Genomic DNA, 21,405 nt, shown 5'->3' on the forward strand with positions numbered 1-21,405 from the left:
ATTGAATAATGGTGAACAATTAGATTAACCCATTGTAAGCTTTCCAGTATACTGTAGTAATTTGGCTTTATCACTTATAGTGTGTGACTAATGGTGCTCATAATAGGAACCACTAGTAATTGTCTAATATGTGCGCTATAAAGTAACAGAATTTAGCTACCTTGTGCATTACAGTCAGTTTGATATTTTCTGATAAACATTGTGTATGTGAAACCCTATTTCACTCGTATATCATAGGAGGTTCAAATTGAATAAAGACCCTTTAGCAGTCAACAGTAAAAATTTCTCATGTAGTTTAATCTACTGTATGGAGAAGTCCCATCAATTGTACACTTGAAAATGTCTGAGTTGTGAAACCTCTGTACGTTGCACTATTATTTATGAAGACCTTAAGTGTTTATTTGCTGAAGGGTGTCACAACCTGCCACAAATCATCTTCTCTGCAGAACCAATATCTTTACTAGGACATTGTAAATGCACAGGACACTTTACAAATAGAAACATTTTTGTAGAAAACAATACAATATTCTAATAACCATGTATTTTGATTTAGGTATTTTTGTTTACCAAATTCTAATGTTATTTATTTATCTGCAGTTCTGTAGCACCAACTTATTCTACTGCACTGTACAAGAATTGTTACCATTCACATAAATCCTGGGGGGCCCATAATATAAATTACCTATTTTAGAGATACACTTTAAGAGCAATTTCTTAATATACCTAAACATTTGGATGACTTTTCAGAAAAACAAACTATTTCTGGCCATTCTATGACTTGTATTCTACATTTGGTGGAGACTACCTACTGTGATATAACTTATACATAGTAGAGGGAAAAAAACTGGAAATCCAGAACCTTAACTCTATCCTACTCACTTCAAAGCAGCAGCAGTACTATATAGGACATTACAGAGAATTATTGACCAGAAATGATATCAATAAAACTCATTGGGTGGGATGGAGAACTTACGCTGGGTTCACATCAGCGCCTGAACTCCGTTTTAAGGTTTCCGTCTTCTTCATGCAGAAGAAGGAAACCTGTCATACCGAGTCCGGCCGTGAGCACCGGGGAGCATTTTATTTTTTAAACCGGACACGGAGTACTGCATGTCCAACTCTGTGTCCGGTTTAAAAAATCCGGTTTCACTGCAGAGCGCATAAGATGCTAAAGGCCAGAGACTTTTCAAGCCCATTCAAATGAATGGGATTGAAACATGCCAGCAGGTTTCCGTCTCCTGCCCCTGTTTTGTGCAGGAAACGGAAACCTGCAGAACAGAGTACGGGAGCAGATGTGAATGAGCCCTTAGATGTGAATGAGCTATCTGCAGCCCCATGTCTGTGCTTGTTTCTGCTTCTCTCTCATTCGGCTCCTCCTTCATCCACTCTCCTGTCTTCATAGACTTCTATAGGCAGCATTTATGTGATATCTGGTCTCACAAAGGAAGGGAAATAATAGGAAGGAATGGAAGAGCCTGAATAATAGAGAGAAAAATATGTTAAAAAGATATATTACAATATTTGTTAGATTTGCTTTTAGTGTTGATTTGTTAGTCACCATGGACTCCCACTATGTTTTGGGGAAAGAAAAAAAATTTAAATGTTGCCCATGGATGGATTCAACCCCAAACCCCAGAGTGTTGCAGTATAACAGTAATGTCCATTGAGCTGCTGTCCTGCACCAATTCTCTAAATTTATCAGATGTCTCCGTGCTCATGTGCCTTGCTTCAGGACACGCTTGGCTGCTGTGCTTTTATCACAGGTCATAGTCCACTTTTGTTTTGATGCCAGTGAAACTGCAGTATTTTCTGCATTTACATAACATGATGGTACATAGACATCACATCAATATACAGGGAACTAGAAATGGCAGACCGTATACCCACTACACATTTTACATATGACCTCACAGTTTATGTATAAACTGTGAGGTCGTAAATATGTTTCAAGAGGTTGTTGGTTCATTTCGTCCACATGGTAAACTATTATCATTAAATTTGGTTTCCTTTATACTGGAGCTGATATATTAACCAAGCCTGCTTCTGAAGACTGCATGACCTTACTTTATACTACTAAAATGAAAAGCTTTTCTAAGCTTGACTATTTCTTACATAAGAAACAAATAACTTTTTGACACCAGCACCACTTAAAGTCTTGTATTGATCATTTTTCAGTAAAGATGTTCCTATTTCTCCAGCAATATTACAGTGCAGCATACTGTATGTAATTGTATTCCAGACCATATCTTTGAATGTGCTTTCTGCAGTGATACATTTGTACTTTCCACTTGACAATTCTTGTCTGAATTACTTGAATTTTTGGTTATGGCCTTTAGACCTTGAATTAAAATTAAATTGTTGGCTTCTAACTTCAAAGAGGATGAGCATTTCTATAAGTGTGGCGATGTTCTGGCTGGAAGTAGTCAGAAGTCAGGGAAAGCTCTCAAGCTGCTATGGAGAAAATATTCTTCTCTTTTGACCGCTGTGGCTACAAAGAACACTAATATTTTTGATAAACTATTTTAAGGATCATAGTGCAAGAAAGTGCTTTTTCTTAGCCAATCAGCTCAATGCTGCAGCATGAAATACATGGTTAACATTTAGATAATGTTGAGACTTTTTTTTTCGCGATTGCATTTCCCTTACATTGTTGTTTAGCTTTATTTGAACTCAACATCTGATTCATCTTTGCCAAGCAGGCCAATTGCTCCAATATGGAAACACTCCTTGATTCTTAATACAGGGTGCAGACTACCTTTGTCTAGGGCAGTTTGGGATTTCCTGTGAACACATTGCTGCAGAACTCATTTCTTAGTTGCAGGTGCTCAGGATTATTTTACCACTCCGCTGGCATTTTATCAAGGTTAAAGCTGCAAGAACAGGCTGAGGGTGGGAAGTCCTGTCTCTGACAAACGTTTTACATTTAAAAGCACGGATTTTGCACTATTTAAGCAGCGTAACACACCAGGCAGCACACTTTAGGGTGGATTAAGCCACATAAAGGTCAGACGCAGGCGCTTTCATTATTATGGTATCACTACAGTGCCCTACTATTTTTATTATTTTGCTTACTAAAGTGAAATCCCTACTTCATGGGGTCAGAGCTTTGATTACCTTTCCTTGGTCTCTAAGTCATACAAATATTAAACAGAATTCTATTTCAAGAGCCGGGAGAGTTGTGTTGGAAGACTCCTTGCATCCATTAGAAAGGTTAATCATCAGAACACAGGCACAGTAAGCTAGTCTTGAGGATGAAGTACAAATTCTCCTAAGAATGCTGCATTTCGAGCCAGATAAAAATTGAGTCTTTTTGCAGCATTACAATTTTGCAGTCTCTCTGAAACAGCATAAGTGAACAAACAATTTATATTTTTTACATTATTCTACACAATAAAATGCAAATGTAGTTACTTGGTAAGGTTGGGTTCACAACTGCGCCCAACTGCACAAACCACAAAAATCATCGGAGAGGAAAGTCCTGCGTGAAGGACATTTCTCACTTTCAGTTTGAAAACAGTCAATGGGGTCCATCAGGGTCTTTATGTAACAGTTGTTTTAGCAGTCTTGATCTCCATTGTTTAGGTCCCATAATGTGAGTGTGAACCTAGCGTCACTTAACCTCAATGCAGCATCCCAGTGGACACTGCTTATAATATGAGATGTTTGCATTGTTTTTGTCTGTGCTACTGTATATGCATATAGTTCTACAGATTCCATGTGTTTTTCCTTGTGTTAGGGATCATTCCACTGTGAAGATGGTACACCCCTCCTTTTGAGAGAGGTTGGTCCACCCACACCAACTGGTGGCTGGGGTAAGGTGAGGAGACTGATAGTCTTCTGTGAGCAGGCAAAAAGAGTAGTCTACTGAAAGAGGGAATCCATGATGTCCTCTGGTGAACGAAGTGATGTTTAGAGATTTCTGTTAGAGCCTTAGCCCAATGTCATCTTTTCTGCAGCCATGAGACAAGGAAAGAACCTGCTTCCACCCTACAGGAGAGGAGAGAGAAGGAGAGAGTGCTAGTTTGGTGGAGAATTTGAGGTGTACCAGAACCTCACAGTCTACACCCTACATTATGCCAGGACTTACTCATTTACAGTCCCTATACCTAGTGGGAGAAGTAGATATATAGTGTTGTCAGAGTGGAGACATAAGACACTAAAAACATCTTTTACTGGGAATTCTCTTGCTGAGAAAACCATTACCAGAATCCTTACCACCCTCTACCGTGGATCTCCCATTGCACTAATACCCCCACATGGAATCTGCTACTGCTATCTCCTAAATCATTCCTACTTTTACCATCGAGGGCCTTTTCAACCACTATCACCTGGCTCTTTGAAAGTAGAGGACTCCTACAGCTGGGGGAACTACCAGCACTATGAGGTACACCGCAGGCCCCCTTAACACTGCCCCAACTTGGGAGGTGGGCTGAAGGATTCAGTTGCCTTTTTCTGGCCACTCTTGACTACATTGACTAGTACTTCCATCCTAAAGTTCCTTCCAGTGGGTTGCAGCATAAAGCTGGTTATAAACATTAGATCACTATCAGCAAAATTGGTAATGTTTTATTAAAACAGCAGACTATCTAGTGTGTGAGAAGTCTTTTCTTGTCAGCAGATTAAGAATTAAGCTGTAACATTTACAGACTCAATTCGTAGGTCACTGATATTGGTGACAAATATAAAGAGTGTTTTGTTGCTGATACAGCATGACTGATCTCTGATGGTCAATGATTAAGGCTACTTTCACTCTTCAAATATTTATATGGTCATCAGTGGATCAGAATAAAGGGCATTAAATATGCCATATGGATGTAAACATGACACTTTCCATTTATATCCATCACCACTGACTTCAATGTTAAAATAAAAATGGAAGATTCCTTCCATCTTCTATTTTTTTAGGTTGAAAAAAAAACTCAGAATGTTGTTCTTTTCCTACCATTTAAAAAAAAATCTGACATATGGGGCTCACATGTTTATTTTAACATAGCAGTCAGTCATGATGGATACAATGAGTTTGTTCAGTTTCTATCTGTCAGTCTAGGAACTTTAATGATCATGGTTCTGATTCTCTTATGGATGAAGAGAACTGAAAACAGTAGTGTGAAGCTAGCCTTATAATGTATGGTATATACATTGTTCTCATCTCACCCATGTTGGTCAACAGTAGATATAGCTGTTATTACTTGGTGGTCAATTAAGCTTATCTGTCTGTAATCCCTGATTGAAATCATCCATCTAAACCCAAGACAGGTGCTAAAAATGACTACTTGGTAATCTGGCTGTACATCTGTTATATAGCCAGGAGAAAACTTACCATTTTACAAAAAAACTGGATGACCCTTTGAATATCAAGAACACAAAAATAAATAGTAATAGCCTACAATACCTAGGTTTTTGCTGCAGACTTTGCAGGTACAGAGTGTTGATTATAATATTGAGTAACTATTAATATTGGTCATTTCCATGTCAATGCCATGAAATAATTCCATACTTAATGTATCATATGAAGTGATTGTATTCATCACTACTATATTATTAGCTCAAACTACAAGCTATTAGAAGGTTTCCCACCAACATTATCACATTGCATTTTGCTTCATTTCAGTGGCTCATCATGACATGGAGAATACATTTAACTGCAGCTTCATTGAACCACCATCTGTTGTTGATCAGCCATCTCCTTCATGGTCATCCCGTGGTTCTTTTTCATCCTTTGATACCACTGATGATGGACCTGTGTACTGTGTACCTCATGAGGGTGAGTGAGACAAACCATTCTGCTGTATAACTATCAAAATGTATACACATGTGGAAAGTTCTTCCTCCCAACCGCAATCAGGCTACATAATCTACATCAGTCCAAGTGAAGATCACTCCGCACAGAGAGCTAAATGATTCTGAAGTCTTTCTTCTTTCTTTCTTCTCTTCCTTAGCTGCTATGGACTTCTAGTATATTTTCTCTTCTCAGCATACGTGTGTCTACTTCCGTAATATATTACTGTTTATTATCCTGTATCTGTATTACTATGCTGCTGTAACATACTGAAATTTCCCCTCTGTTGGACTATTAAATGATTATCTTATCTTATCTTATTACAAATGTGTTCTTCCTTACCATTCTCTTGGTTCCAGATATCCAGAGATGAGTGACATGAAATGACAAGATTAGAATTAAAAATTGCTCAGCACCCCGCAAGAAAAACACAAAAAAGTAGAAGAATAATACCAAAATTTAGAAAGACAAATTTGGTAACAGTATCTTGTAAAAAAAAAAAAAAGTGATGTGTCTTTTATCCAGCAGCGTATATATGCACTGGTTTGACTTCAGTGATATATTGGTCATAATGAGAATGAGTGGATTTTTCCTCCTAGGCATACATGCATTGATTCTCTCCATAAGTGTGGTCCTGTCTTTCTCTTTTTTTACAAGATACAATGACATAAAAGTTTAGGGTTTTTCAAAGCTCATCATCTTGTGCCATTCATCTCAGGCTATCTATCTACACATCTATCACAAGACAGTGGCACTTTACAATAGATGCCTCTATAAGATGCCTGTGAGCAATAAAGACAGTATACACAGAACAAAGGTTCACGGGTGCTGTTTGCTACATACACAGTCCTGTTGAAAATGGTAGAAATTGTGTGTCCTGTCAGTCAGCAAGTCATCTGCAATCAATGGTGCCAAGGGTTCGAGGGACAATCGGTACCAGCTGAACTTCAGAACAAAAACAATGTGGAGAGCACAAGTGGTAAGATATAGCTCACAGATGCAGTGACTAAACGGACCAGTTTCCCATGAAGACTCTGCACAAATAGCGATAAAAAAAGTTTGTTTCTTCAGAGTACGTATGTCTTAACTGCTCAAAGACTTCTTGCAGATATATTACTACTACCTTTACATTAAATGTGCACAATTATAGTCACGTTGTACCTTACTTTCTTATTCCTCATATTGATATTAATTTGATAAAGTTATTTGGTTTTATATTTTAGAATCAATGACAGACTGCAAAGAAAAAGGCAATACCAGCGTTCTGGAAAAAATGACCCCTCCAGTTAATGAGGAGGAAGCTGGGGAATATACCTACTTAAAAGATTCGGGATCTCCTAAATCATCCCAAGTTGATAATAGTGAAACTCCATTACTGAAATCTTCTGACAGTGAAAGATCATCATGTGGTTCAGGATCAACTGGTGGCGCATTGTATGCTAAAGTTGCAAGGTTATCTAAACAATCGAAAGATGAAGATGAGGCCACATTGGATAACAGAAGTGCTACAATAGGTGCAAAACCCCCATCTCCAGAAAGAACAAAACCACCTCCTCCTGATCCTTCTACAAAGCCAAAGGTTTCCTGGATTCATGGCAAGTTTAATTCAAACCAGTCCAATTCATTACCAGCATTTAATAAATCTCCAGATAAGACACCCACTAGTACAGACCATTCAGAACAAAATTCAAACCTTAAAGACCATCATAGAAAGAGAACCCCCAGTGATACTTGCCCTGCTGGTCAAGGCAAAAGTGAAGACAAAGTCATCATGAGGAATAAGGACAAGGGGCAAAAGCACTTGAAGGATGTAAACACTACAGAGAACAAACCTGATGAATCTCTGTCTCCATCCAAGTCAAAGCACAGAAACAAAAGCCATGATCACATAGAAAGTATTAATGGGACAGTTCAAAATGCCCTAAAACGAATAGGAAACCTGCATATTGACAAAAAGAGTGGTGATAATAAAGATGCACCAAAAAGTCCAGACCACAGCAAGTCTCGGGCTGAGGTTTTTCATCCTCATTTGTCTTCTGAGGCAGCTTCCTTGCTGGCTGCACAATTAAAAGAAAAAACACAAAGCCTTAACCGAATAGAGAGCAACAGCAATCAAAATGGTTTAGGCCCCTTAAAAACACAAAAAGAGAAACCTACTCCTCCACAGAAAGCCAAGCGATCTCCTGCAGCCATCAATAACAAGACCAGCAAAGCAATTCTGCCCACAACCACCAATCTGCAAAAAATGATCAGTCCAGTTTCAGAATCAGTATCAGCCACAGGAAATCTGCTTGAAAAACAAAACTCTAATAGTAGCCAAGAGCAGCCTGCATCGGTCAAGGAAGAGACTGGCGAGCCAACCGTTAAGAAAACACCTATTAAGAAGCCTCCGAGAAAGAAAAGCAAAGATGCTACTTTAGATACTGATGGAAAAGTACAACCAAAGATGGCCATAATGCCACCACAGTCAGTAAAATAATGGTGAGAGAGTTGTACGTGTTGGTAACACTCCTAAAGGGGCATTACAAGGAAATATCTTGACTTCTGCAATATACTTTGATGTATTTTGCTATAGCCACATTTGAGCCAAAGAAAACTGAGAATGCCTTTGTGATGAGGGCGCATTCATGCGGCAACAAGGTTGTCGAATTCAGTTGTTCGGAGCCAAGGAGATACATCAGTGGCAAAACTTTTTATGAAACAAAATCGAGAATACCATATATGTGCCTCTATATGCAGATTCTAATGTCGGTGCATACCCATGGCAAAAGAGCCATGCATAAGAGGGAAGGATGGTCTTACAAGGACACATATATCTCTTATCCAACATAGAGAGAATGTGGTAGAAATACACCAGCAACTATAATACCTTCATGGTATTGATTTGTCAAAGAAAGACTATTTAGCAACTATTTACAGTTCTTATTGCCTACTGCCAACCTTGCCTTTATTATTTAGATGCTTTTTCATACTTTATTGTTTGAAGCAACTAAGTTATTTAAAGAAATGCTTATTTTTGTATTCTATTGAAAAGTGAAGATTATGAAGGATCTTTTGCAAGAGGGATCATAAAACGCTATCAGTCAACATGAAATGCCAATGCTCAGCATAGCTGTTGACTCTCAACCTTAGCATCTGTCTTGTAAAGTGCATAAGCAGTGCTTATTTTTAATATAAAATACTTTATGAATCTGTTATAGTTATGCAGTATTGGATAAGCTAGGTTTTTTATTCTCTTTGCTTGGTTATTTTAGACCAGGATCAGTATTACCATGGTTAGAATAGCCTGGATTAAATGCATCAGCATACAGTATATTAGGGCATGATTGCTGCTTATGGATGGACTTCACAATAGACATATATATCTAAATGAATATTTAACTCATTCTTATATGTACTAAAGGCAGTCATATCACATCATCTAAAATAATCTTTCCAAGAATACAGAATAATAGAGTTCACAGGGGAGTGCAGTTCAGCCCAAGTGATTTGCTGGGCACACTTTCTTAAAACTGGTTTTCTAGGATCCCAAAAGAAGGGGTTTTAAGTGGCTGGTTTCTGGTGTTGCGCTGGTGTAAATGAGGATTACCTGCCGTACTGGACACCATTCATAGGCAAAAGTGGTGCTGTTTCTATGGGAAATAACAGACCAGTTTTACTGATTCTGGGCATTGCTTCAGTCAATATCATTTTCAGTATTTACAGTGCTAAAGGGGTTATCCAATTTCTGCTATTGATGGTTATCAGTAGTATATCAGATTATTGTTTACATCCTGGGAGCTGCAGTACTCACTTACTGTACAAACTGTAGCACTGTCTCATTGAAGCACTGGACACTACAGTTTGTACTACGAGTGCGCGCTGCAGCTCTTTGCATATAAACAATACCAGAAGCTGTGCTATCTCGGGACAGCTGATCTGTGGGGTCTCAGGTGTCAGACCCCTGCAAATCTAATATTGATGGCCTATCCTAATGATATGACATCAAATAGCCGAAACTGGATAACATATTCCTCCAAGCTTGTGTTAGAATTTATTGCATTACGTATCCGCACACAAGAACTCACAACATTCTCTTTCAATCTACTCTTTCAGTCAGTTTTTAGCTTTCATGATTGATGACGAAAAAGGTGCCGCTATTAAATGGTGTCGAATGAACCAATGAAAGCTAATGTAGAAGAAGAATTCTGCAGGACCCACCAGTTAGCTGGCCTATGGTGGTTTTGCGTAAGTCTACACTTTATAAGTGCCTTTACAGATGGCCGTAGGCCAGCCTTTCCTTATTGTAAGATCTTCCAGTATGTTATACAAGCAATGCCCACTGCTACAGTATCTCCCCAAACCTCTCCAAAACATGCACACCATACTTATTACAGAAGAAGAGCTCCTGGAAGAGCAAAAGATCTGAAATGTTGTAATTGAAAATATTGATCCTCATTTCCCCCACAATTCAAGGCGCAGTATACACTCAAGATTGTCAGCAGATCAAGTTAAAATCATTGCAGTCCATTGACATTAATCTACTGTATGAGGACAACCTAATGGTCTCGGTACTGTGGCTGCTCTTTATTTTAGATGTGCGTCTCTCAAGTAGATTTCTCAGACCTGAGACCTGTATAAGTGTAGTAAATGTATCAGATCAGCATATTTATAGCTGCTTAAACTCTAGGTCCAACATTTCAACAGAATCATTGCAAACGTCCCTCCTCTGGAGTCTATTTTAGAAATTTTGAATCTATTTCTGCCAATGTGTATGTTTTTTGGCTGAAGTTACAATATTATTTTTGGACAGGTTCCCACTCACAAAACAACCATTTGAGAAAATGTATATATTTCTTAAGTAACAGTAATCTTAAGTAGGCTGAAAATTCAAGATTCTTATCGAGTATTTCAGCTGTATCGTAGTGTCAACAGAATCATTGGCTTTAAATAACTGAATTTTTCTAGTAATGACTTCGAATAAAGCCGTCTTCCAGGCAAAGACTTATCCTTAAGATAGGTCATCAGATGGGTGGGGTTTTGACACCAAGAAGCCCTATAGATTAGATGATATCAGTATGTATGGTGTTGTTAAAACAGTATACAGAGCTGGAAGTAGACAGTGATTACTGAAGCTCATCTTTTATTTATTAGAATGGGACCCGAGCTGCAGTAGTCACTGCCACTACACTGTTTTAATAGACTATAAACTCCAGCATACTCCAGTTAAGATATAAAATCACTTCACCTTTATTGCTTCATCTTTAAAAAAGTTCAATGCACATGAAGTACTTTGTCGCGGTAGAATTAACGCATCACAGGTGGAACTATGGCCTACGCGTTTCGGATTACTCCTTCATCACTGTTTTAATAGCACAGTGGATCAAATGATCGGTAGGGCTCCTGAATGTCACAACCCAACTAATCTGATTATGATGATCAATTTGAATTGGGATTTATTATTGTTTGCATGGAAAACCCTCTTAATCCCAAATATCATTGATCTAGAATGGTTGACTTTCGCGAGCAGAAAAAGGAACCCATTGACGTTAATGGGAGGCTTTTTTTTCAGAGCTGAAATTCCACACCAAATTCCTCACCATTTTCCTCCATGTCAATGGACCCTAAGTTGGCCATACACCTTCACTAGATATCAGATGGATGATCATTTGACCAACAGATATTCCTCTATGTGTATATGTTGTCAGTGGGGATGTGTTGCTGCTATTCTCGTCTGGCAGTGACATATTTCCAAGACAAAAAATCCTGCATCTTGCAATCCTGGATGCTGCATTAATAAATTGTCTGATTCTTCTTTCCCATACTTCATCATCCATTAGGAAAGTTGGGAGGCCTCATGCACAAGATAGCCGTTTGGATTTGCTGTAATCATCACATTTTGCTGACTTTTATATGTATGGGGCCCATTTGGCCTTGCGACTGAGGCAGCCATATAGGGTGTATCATTTATCACTAGTGAAGGGGATGCCACTAGTCCTAATGTCCTGGGCAACAGGTACTCTGTACCAAGATACTTTATGCTTTGTGCCTGGAAAGTCTGCTGCACAGGAAAGAATTTCTTTATATGATTGCCTGGACACCAGAGGCCCCATGTTGCGGAAAGATGCTTTTTTTATTGTAGATTTTGCTGTGGTTTTTTGAGCCAAAGCCAAGCGTGTTCTTCAACAGGAAATATATAGGAAATACTTATTTCCCTTCTGTTTAATTCTCTCCTGGCTTTGGCCTCCTCCTCAAAATCTGGTCTAAAAAACTCCTGTGTGAACTTACCCTTAGCCTTATAGAGCTGTTTTATGGCAGTATGTTTGTTCTCCTACTGATATTAAATGTACTTATTGTTGACACCTATGCTCACCCCGTCCCCGTTGGAGATTCACCAGGCATATGTATGGTGGACAGTGTCATAAATAACTTTACAACAAGTAGGATAATGAGGGATTGACCAGTATTTGATTGAAAATTGATCAACCATATTTTCCATTACTGCTTACTTGCATGAAAATGTCTTTCGTTTAAGAGTCACTTACCTGACAATAATCTGTTCTCAAACATTCTGCTGCTAACCGTTACCTTCCACTTCTTACAGTTATAAAATGTAGCGACATATGCAATAATATCATGTTCTGCCTACAGGTATAACAAAAAAAAGGTATAAAACCGGCAGTTATCTTATCAAGTGTTTTTCAATGATGTCTGACTGTAGATATATAATATAAGAAATCATATTGTACCCAGGAACTTATTTCAGATCAGGTCTGTCCCTATTGTCATATGCACCATACCACCATGTACAGTATAAAACTCCTTATGTTTTTTATGCTTTTTTCACAAACAATTGTATGTGGTTTTGATTAAAAATGATGTATTTTGCTGTCCTGATAGCTGGCTCTATATTGCAATTACTGTATAGCATTGTAATATTTAGGAGAGACGGCTTGAATATGTCATTTGAATACAATTTCGCCTTTGTTAGTTTAGGATTTATTTCATGTTTGTCATCTCGTGAATGTGTCATTGTGGGTCAAATCGGGGTTAGGCTGAAAGGTCAAGCTGGTTTTGACTGATTCCCTTGTACCTGAGAACATAAATTACTTTCTTGTAAAACTGAAAGCTATACACTGCCAATATTAAGATATTGGTGATGGAAATTTCCTATTTATAACCTGACAACTGAACCAGTGTATGAGTTGATTTTCTGTAAAGTTGTTTTCTAGTAGCTTTAGCTACTATTTTGTATTGAAAGACTGGTACTGCACCTGATCTTGTTGCCCCAAGGAAAAGCTTTGTTAATAAATTTCTTTTAGTTTCCATGTTTGGCTGGGATGTTTGTATTATTAATAAGTTTTATGTCTTTTCTTTATGATATTAAACTTTGTTGTTAATATTGGTTGATATTAAATGAGTAAAGTAATTTTACCTCCCCTATAACGATCTTCCAAAACAGGATGCAGAAGTTTTTGTTTTTTTTCTGGCAGTGGAAGACAAGTTTGCAGATAGAAAGAAAACTGGTAAGTGACAGCTTGTGCCATTTTAATCCAGGAACTAGGGCATAAATCTATTGGACGTAAGGGATTGAGTGCAAAACATACCTTGGACTGGATAGAAGAACAATACACACACAATAGGGCACAAACATTTACAAACCACAAGTAATAAGATGGTTAATAAAACAAGAAGTTAGAAGCTATGGCACCAAATCATTAGGTATAAGGAGCGATGTTGAAAATGATCTTACCAGGTCACTCATTGGTATATACAATGAACCATGAGTTCAACAATATAGGATCTCCTATATCTCTGGTTCTCCGTCCAATCCTGCTTATGCTTGTTCTTTTTATGTTAATGTAATCTTAAGATCAAATTAATTTGTCCATTATGTACCTCATTAGTTTTAGAACATCACATTAGACTAGAAGCATCTTTACTATGGATATTCAAGATATGTATGCATAGTAAATTAGATTTATAAGTCTATAAGGAAATGTTTAGCAGTGAATTAAGTACAAGCCAAACACATCAAAGGGATCCAATTTTTAAAAGGGAAAAACAGGAAGACCAAACCAAATCACTTCAATGAAAACAGGCCAAATCACTTGTATAAATATCAGAAAAGTAGGCCAACAGATGTTTCTCAACGACTTAAAAATACAGTAAATTGCATAGCACACAAGTAAATGTTTGTCCCAATGAAAAGAAGTCATTCATAACAAAAATGTGAACTGACTGCCATTATGTTGTAAATATAGTTTCTGCCAGTTACTATTTCAGATGAGTTAAACAATATAAAAAAGCAATAAACTGACAGAATGCCACATTGTTTCATAGTAACCTTGAAAAGACTATCATGTATTTTCTGCGCCATCTCACCTTTCCACTTCTTTTCTTGGTAGTGATAAAGTGGACAGTTGATAAGGAGCTGAACCTTGATGGAACCGCAAGATGACTAATGCCAGTTTCTGGTTTAAGTAACTCCTGGAATAGATGTCCATTTTTGGATCTTTTGAGATATGCAAAAATTAAGAGGCCTTTGCCTCTTAATATTCTTGGCATGCCTAGTCCTGGTCAGTCATACTCTAACACTGATCTATAAAACATTGGTATTAATAAATGTGCCCAATAGTAGTCAGGCATTCAGAAAAATACCCTGTGCCACTAACATGCTTTGTATTTTTCACTAAATATGATTTCTACAACTCAAGCTGGAATGATTTATCATACATTCTGTCCGATCCAGATCGATAACCTGGAGCAGACAGTCCAAATTCAATAGTTAAAGGAGTTATCTTACCAATCCTGTTAATTTTTTTTTTTTTTTGGGGGGGGGGCTATTAACTCTGCTATGAATGCAGCACCAAGAAAAGCTGCCACATGCCCTGATGGACACAGATTCGCCCATCCTCCCTTCCAGGTGCTATACTTTAGCTCTGGATGCTCAGTGGTAAGACAACCCAAACAACCCCCTCCTTCAGGCTCTGCAATTTATTCCCTATCCTCTGGATAAATATGTTTTGTGGTATAACGCCTTTATGTTTTCTTGGATCTGAATTGTAACATTGCACATCCAGCTCACCATAGGCAATAAATTGAAAGACCTGGTTTGATCTACTTTGCAGAAGATACTGCAGACATGTAAATGAATAAAAAGTTCTGCACTCCTGGATCTTCAAAATAATAATAAAAACCTTATAAAAATAATAAAACCTTTTAAATTGCATGGCCCATGTACTATAGTATTATGTCTAAGGGCAGTGTGTCAGAATGGCTATGTACATGCGGATTTAAAGGCTCTAATATACTTCATTTTATGAAGCTCCCGGGAGTGCTGGATTTTTGCTTCATTTACATACACTAAAGTACAGTTACAAAGTTTCTTTAAAGGCATTGTTCACATTTGGTAATCTTTGCGTTCCTAAGGGTTCTCAGTTCTGAATGGCCAAAGGAGTCTTAGCAATTGGTATTTTCTCCCCTATCTTGTTTCAGTTTCTTATGGGCAATGAAGTTCCCGCCTATATTTTCAGAAATGTATTAAAGGGAACAATAGACATAGAAGAGAACAGATGTGCTTTTTTATGTTATATTGATTTATGGTACAAATACTTTTATAGAGTAGGCATAGTTGAGGCACACATTTCCTCCTTGTATTGGGAGCAGCAGTAATTAAACATTAGCAATAGACTAGTACACTCTCTAGGAATGACTAAGTACAGCTCCCTACAGACCAGAAAGTAGTTAGCATTGTTGCCTTGCAGAGCTGGACTCCTAGGTATATAATATATGCGTGGAGTTTGTATGTTCTCCCTGCGATTGCATGGATTTACTTTGGATGCACTGCTTTCCTCCCATACTCCAAAGACATACTGATAGGGAATGTATATTGTAACAATATACTGTACTTAAAGGGCTTTGGAATATCTTGAAATAAACAATAAATCAAGGTAGTGGGGGAGATGCATATATAAAGCCTTATGTATATAGTGGTACGATCTTAAATTATCTAGTAGTCCAATAGTACAATAGAGCAGAAAGTAAGTCCTTGGACGATCCACTCCCAAACCCAACAGCAAGGGTGAAAGGTGACCTGCAGAAAACAGGTAATTTTAGGACAGAGTGTGTTCTGTTTTTATAGGGATACTGGCATTAAAAGATAACATACCCAAAAACAAAACAAATGTTTAGAATCCAAATCTGCTATAAATCATTTTCTGATGATACCTGCTCTTCAAATAAAAGAATAAACTGTTATGGAAGTATTGAACACCTCTATAGGTAGAAGAATGGTAGGTGAAATAGCGTTAGCATAAATATTAAAGTCAAAGCCCTACTGCTGCTTTAAACTGAAGACAAGAGGGCCATTCATGGCCTAACAGCCAATGCTCTGTGTGCGGGTCATGTAGCTAATGTATCATATGCAGAATATTTGCACTCTCAAGGGGAAAAGCATGGCAGTAAAGAAAAGAAAATGCCGATCATGTGGCTCATAATTGGATCCAGATGCTGTCAAAGTGATGACATAGTGCTGTGCTTTCCACACGAAGGCAGACTAAACAAGAAAAGAACCCTTACAATTTACTTCGTTTATTCAAGCAAAAAGAAAAAAAAGACACCAGCCACGTATTTGTACTTTTCTGAATCCTGTAAAACTTATGCCCTTGAAAACAAACTATAAAACCTTCCCATTGCTTATACTTACATTTAAATGCACATTATTCAGTATCCCCCACATTGCAGATTTCCCTGTCAAATGACCCTTTGCCTGTCCTTTCAACCTAACCTGACCCTCCAGGGACAACAATGTGTTTCTTTCCAAGTTATGCATACATGTAGATTTAGTCTGACGGGTGGGACACTAGTAGTCACAAGGTATATTGTCTCCATTATACTGTCCATATTGTCTTCACATTAAATACAGTGTATTGAAATAACCCACAAACCTTGAGGCTCCATTCACACGGAGGAAAATGGTGAGGAATTTGGTGTGGAATTTTCCACACTGAAAAAAAAGCCTCCCATTGATTTCAATGGGTTCTACTAGCTTTTTTTTTCACTAGCAGAATTTTCCACTAGAGGAAAATTCCGCTATTGGGAAAAAAATCTAGCAGAACCCATTGAAATCAATGTGAGGCTTTTTTTCAATGTGGAAAATTTCACACCAAATTCCTCACCATTTTCTTCTGTTTGAATGGACCCTGAAATGTCTGATATAGTGGACAATGAACTTCAACCCCAAGTCCAAAAATATTGGGACGATGTGTAAAATGTAAAGCAAACTAGAATGGAAAGATTTATAAATCTAATATAACCATATTTTATTCACAGTATAACATAGAACACATAGAAGATTAAACACATTTTTCCATTTAATTAAAAAAAATAATTTATGGCAGCATCGTATCTCAAAAAATTGAGACAGGGTTAATAAAAGGCAGTAAAATGAAGCCAATGAGAAACAGCCAGAGGGTCAATTTTCACATAATTGTGCAAAAAAAATTATGTTAGAAAGGCAGAGTCTCTTAGAAGAACAGATGGTCAAAGGTTCACCAATCTGTGAAAAATTGCACTTAAAAAATGTGGAACAATTTCTGAAAAAATAATTCTCAACATAGAATCACAAAGACTTTGACCATTTAAAGTACTTAATATAATTTTTTAAAAAACCTCACATAACATAGAGAAAGCCATGTGCACAAGGGTCAAGGGTAACAATCAATATTAGATGCTCATGATGTTTGGCTTCAGGTGGCACTGTATTAAATACAGGCAGAAACCGGTCATGTAAATGTGATGAAAGGGCCCCACTTTTGTATCTTATTAGTGAATAATTGAATATATATTTATTTAAAAACTCATAGACTTGCATAGAGAATACCTTTCACATATGAAGAGGCAGATTTAGGCTGAGGCCCCATGCTGTGGAAATGCAGCTTTTTTTTTTTGTTGTTGTTGAGATTTTGCTGAGGTTTTTTGAGTCAAAGCCAGGTCTGAATTGAGCAGAAGGTAGATTGAGCAGCAGTGGCTCAGTTGTTAGCATTGCAGTCTTGCAGCGCTGGAGTCCTGAGCTCGAATCCTGCCAGGAACAACATCTGCAAGTAGTTTGTTTCCTCCCATTCTACAAAAGACATACTTAAATGAAAAAAAAAAGTACATTGTGAGCCCTATATGGACCTCAGCCTTATTCTGGCCATACACATTAGTTGTTAGACTGATGAAGTGACAGAATGTGGGCTATCTGCTGTTAGTTGGTCGTACATTAACCTATGACAGTTCGTCCCAGAGAGTCAATCATTAACTAAAGATGGCCTAAAATCTGTTGTGCTGGATTTTTTTCTCCCATCTGTCTGCTGTGACCTCTTGTGTATGAGCGGGACTGACAGACCTCTAGGAGATTTTTATATTGTGGGCATGTGTTTGTACTACTAACACACCCACAAAGTGTCAGTCATTTCCTGTTTTCAGCACTTTATTACCATTGGACAACTGTTAGTCTAACTGTACACCCATTACTAGTTGGCTTAGATTACAACAAAATATGCATCAAAACTTTGGTGGATTTTTGTGCCTATAGTGTCTCAACTTTGTCCACATTCTGATAAGCAACACCCCATTACCACAAATCCATAACCCTTTTGTATACAAGTTGTGCCTAAAAACAATCTAAAACACTTATAAATGTGGTGCAGGGCATGTTAGCAGGTTTTTGAGTCTTATTGTTGGTCACATGACACAGATGACACCAGAAGGGAGTGAATAACTTTCAATTACAGCCAACGACAATTAATTACCTTCACTACAATGTAAACCGTATATGCTTTTTATATGCCAGAAAATACACATTTTTGTTGGGGTGCTTCTTTAAGGCACAATGCCACTATCTTTCTAATGTCTGATGCAGTTCCTCCTGCCAATTTAATAGACTATGTTTTATACTTTACTCTCATATTGAAAGCAATTAAACTTTAAATTAACACCTCTCCATGAATTGTAGGGTTAATTTTAATAGCACTTACACTACAATTCACAAAACACTGTTTGGTAAATAAGGGAGGAATATGATAACGAGTTCCTTTCAATTAAAATTTCAATTAAAACTAAATCAATTTGCCACCGCTGTGCTGAAATTACAAACTTTTGATGAGAAACAGCACCAGTGTACTTTGACAATCAATTTTACTGCGCTGATTACGTTTCTCCGATAATTTGGAAAAAAACTTTTCAAAAACTGTCTCAAAGTAGTTTAATAAATCAACAATATTGGTGTCAATAAATCTCCAGTGCAGTAAAGATAATGAGAAAATCCTGCGGTGAACATAGGATGTTCTGAACTGATTTTAAAGGTGTTTGATGGACTGCTGTGTTTATTAAGATTGTAAATCGTTAAATGAACAAAAACTACATAAGGTTTTCAATTATAGTGTTTTTGTTTTCCCTTTTAAAGAAGCTTGAACCAAAGTGGTACCATGTCAGCTGTGAGAACAGGTTTCTTTTCTTTTTTTCTTTATATAGATTCCATTCTTAATTTGTATCTAAATACACACATGGACAAAATTGTTGTTACCCCTTGCTTAATGAAAGAAAAACCCACAATGGTCACAGAAATAACTTGAATCTAACAAAAGTAATAAATAAATAAGTTCTATGAAAATAAACAAATGAAAGTCAGACATTGCTTTTTGCTTTAACAGAATTTATAAAAAAAATAAACCTTATGAAACAGGCCTGGACAGAAATGATGGTTCCCTTATCTTAATATTTTGTTGCACAACCTTTTGAGGCAATCTCTGCAATGAAACGATTCCTGTAACTGTCAATGAGACTTCTGCATCTCTCAGCAGGTCTTTTGGCCCCCTCCTCATGAGCAAACTGCTTCAGTTGTCTCGGGTTTGAAGGGTGCCTTTTCCAGATGCCATGTTTCAGCTCCTTCCAAAGATGCTCAATAGGATTTTTGTCACGGCTCATAGAAGGCCTCTTCATAATAGTCCAATGTTTTCCTCTTAGCCATTCTTGGGTGTTTTTAGCTGTGTGTTTTGGGTCATTATCCTGTTGCAAGAACCATGACCTGTGACTGAGACCAAGCTTTCTGACACTGGGCAGCACATTTCTCTCTAGAATCCCTCGATAGTCTTGAGATTTCACTGTACCCTGCACAGATTCAAGACACCCTGTGCCAGATGCAGCAAAGCAGCCCCAGAACATAACAAAGCCTTCTCCACATAATTGTATTATATATATAAAACACAGAACTGAGCTAGTTGTATAGGCAAGGTACCAATATAAGTAGTAAGGCTACAAATATAAAAAACATGAAAACTTGGTAATCTTCAGTAGTTGATACCTTTTTAATGGCTAACTCATAATGATGACAAATGGCTGACGTTTCGGAACGCAAAAGGCTCCTTTATCAAAGTAAATTTAAAAACATTTCTGAAGGAGCATATTTATATACAGAGCAGGCACAAAGGGTGTTAGATTTCAGGAGGAGGGGGGGTTGTTAATAATTGGTAGAGACAATGTAAACACTTATAGGTCCTTATCAGTTCACACGTTACTGTAAAAAGACATGAAACCCTGTGATGCATTAAGTCCACACTCTAGTGTCTGAAGCAGTGTCATGAACTTATACTCATGTATACGCCGTTCTCTCTTTGATCTGAAATTCTCTCTCAAAACCAGAATTTTCATGTCATTGGTGATGTTGTGATCCCCACAGGAACATTTCCATGTGGAAATAAGAGGTGCAAAACCTGCCCCCACATACTCACAGGAACATTTCCATGTGGAAATAAGAGGTGCAAAACCTGCCCCCACATACTGACCACTGACAGGATAGAGATACCTAACTCGAACAAGGAATATAACATTCCAGGTACCTTCACCTGCAGCACTTCCAATGTAGTGTATTTAATTATGTGTACCAAATGTTCCACCGAAAATCTGTATGTTGGAGAGACCGGACAGCAGCTTAGACTGCGTATGAACTCACATCGCCATACTATTAAAGAACAAAGAATTGACCTTCCCGTGTCAAAACATTTTTGCAGTGGGGATCACAACATCACCAATGACATGAAAATTCTGGTTTTGAGAGGGAATTTCAGATCAAAGAGAGAACGGCGTATACATGAGTATAAGTTCATGACACTGCTTCAGACACTAGAGTGTGGACTTAATGCATCACAGGGTTTCATGTCTTTTTACAGTAACGTGTGAACTGATAAGGACCTGTAAGTGTTTACATTGTCTCTACCAATTATTAACAACCCCCCCCCTCCTCCTGAAATCTAACACCCTTTGTGCCTGCTCTGTATATAAATATGCTCCTTCAGAAATGTTTTTAAATTTACTTTGATAAAGGAGCCTTTTGCGTTCCGAAACGTCAGCCATTTGTCATCATTATGAGTTAGCCATTAAAAAGGTATCAACTACTGAAGATTACCAAGTTTTCGTGTTTTTTATATTTCCAACCCACTGGCTAACACGGTACAACAACGAACATTTTCCTTTTAGTAAGGCTACATTCACACAACTGAGAAAAGCGTCAATTTTTCACATCCATCTTGCATCCGAGGGGCATCCATTTTCACGGAACCCTCATACAGTTGAGTGTATGGAGAGGTTTGTGAAAATGGACAAAA

General features: G+C 37.6%; 1 protein-coding gene across 3 annotated transcripts in view; it reads left to right on the forward strand.

The window, feature by feature from the left end:
• The window catches only part of SCARF2 (scavenger receptor class F member 2), a 171,003-nt gene extending 160,019 nt beyond the window's left edge, over positions 1 to 10,984 (forward strand). For 2 of the 3 annotated variants that reach the window (XM_075276277.1, XM_075276285.1), the window contains exons 10-11: positions 5,612 to 5,764; positions 7,003 to 10,984. In XM_075276277.1, the coding sequence (XP_075132378.1) occupies positions 5,612 to 5,764; positions 7,003 to 8,258 (1,409 nt within the window). In that variant the 3' untranslated portion in view covers positions 8,259 to 10,984. The remainder of the gene's footprint in view (positions 1 to 5,611; positions 5,765 to 7,002) is intronic. The other variant, XM_075276293.1, reaches the window with a different exon arrangement.
• The last annotated feature ends 10,421 nt before the right edge of the window (positions 10,985 to 21,405 follow it).

The sequence above is a fragment of the Leptodactylus fuscus genome, chromosome 1 (genome assembly GCF_031893055.1).
Source record: "Leptodactylus fuscus isolate aLepFus1 chromosome 1, aLepFus1.hap2, whole genome shotgun sequence".
NCBI classification, from domain to species: domain Eukaryota; kingdom Metazoa; phylum Chordata; class Amphibia; order Anura; family Leptodactylidae; genus Leptodactylus; species Leptodactylus fuscus.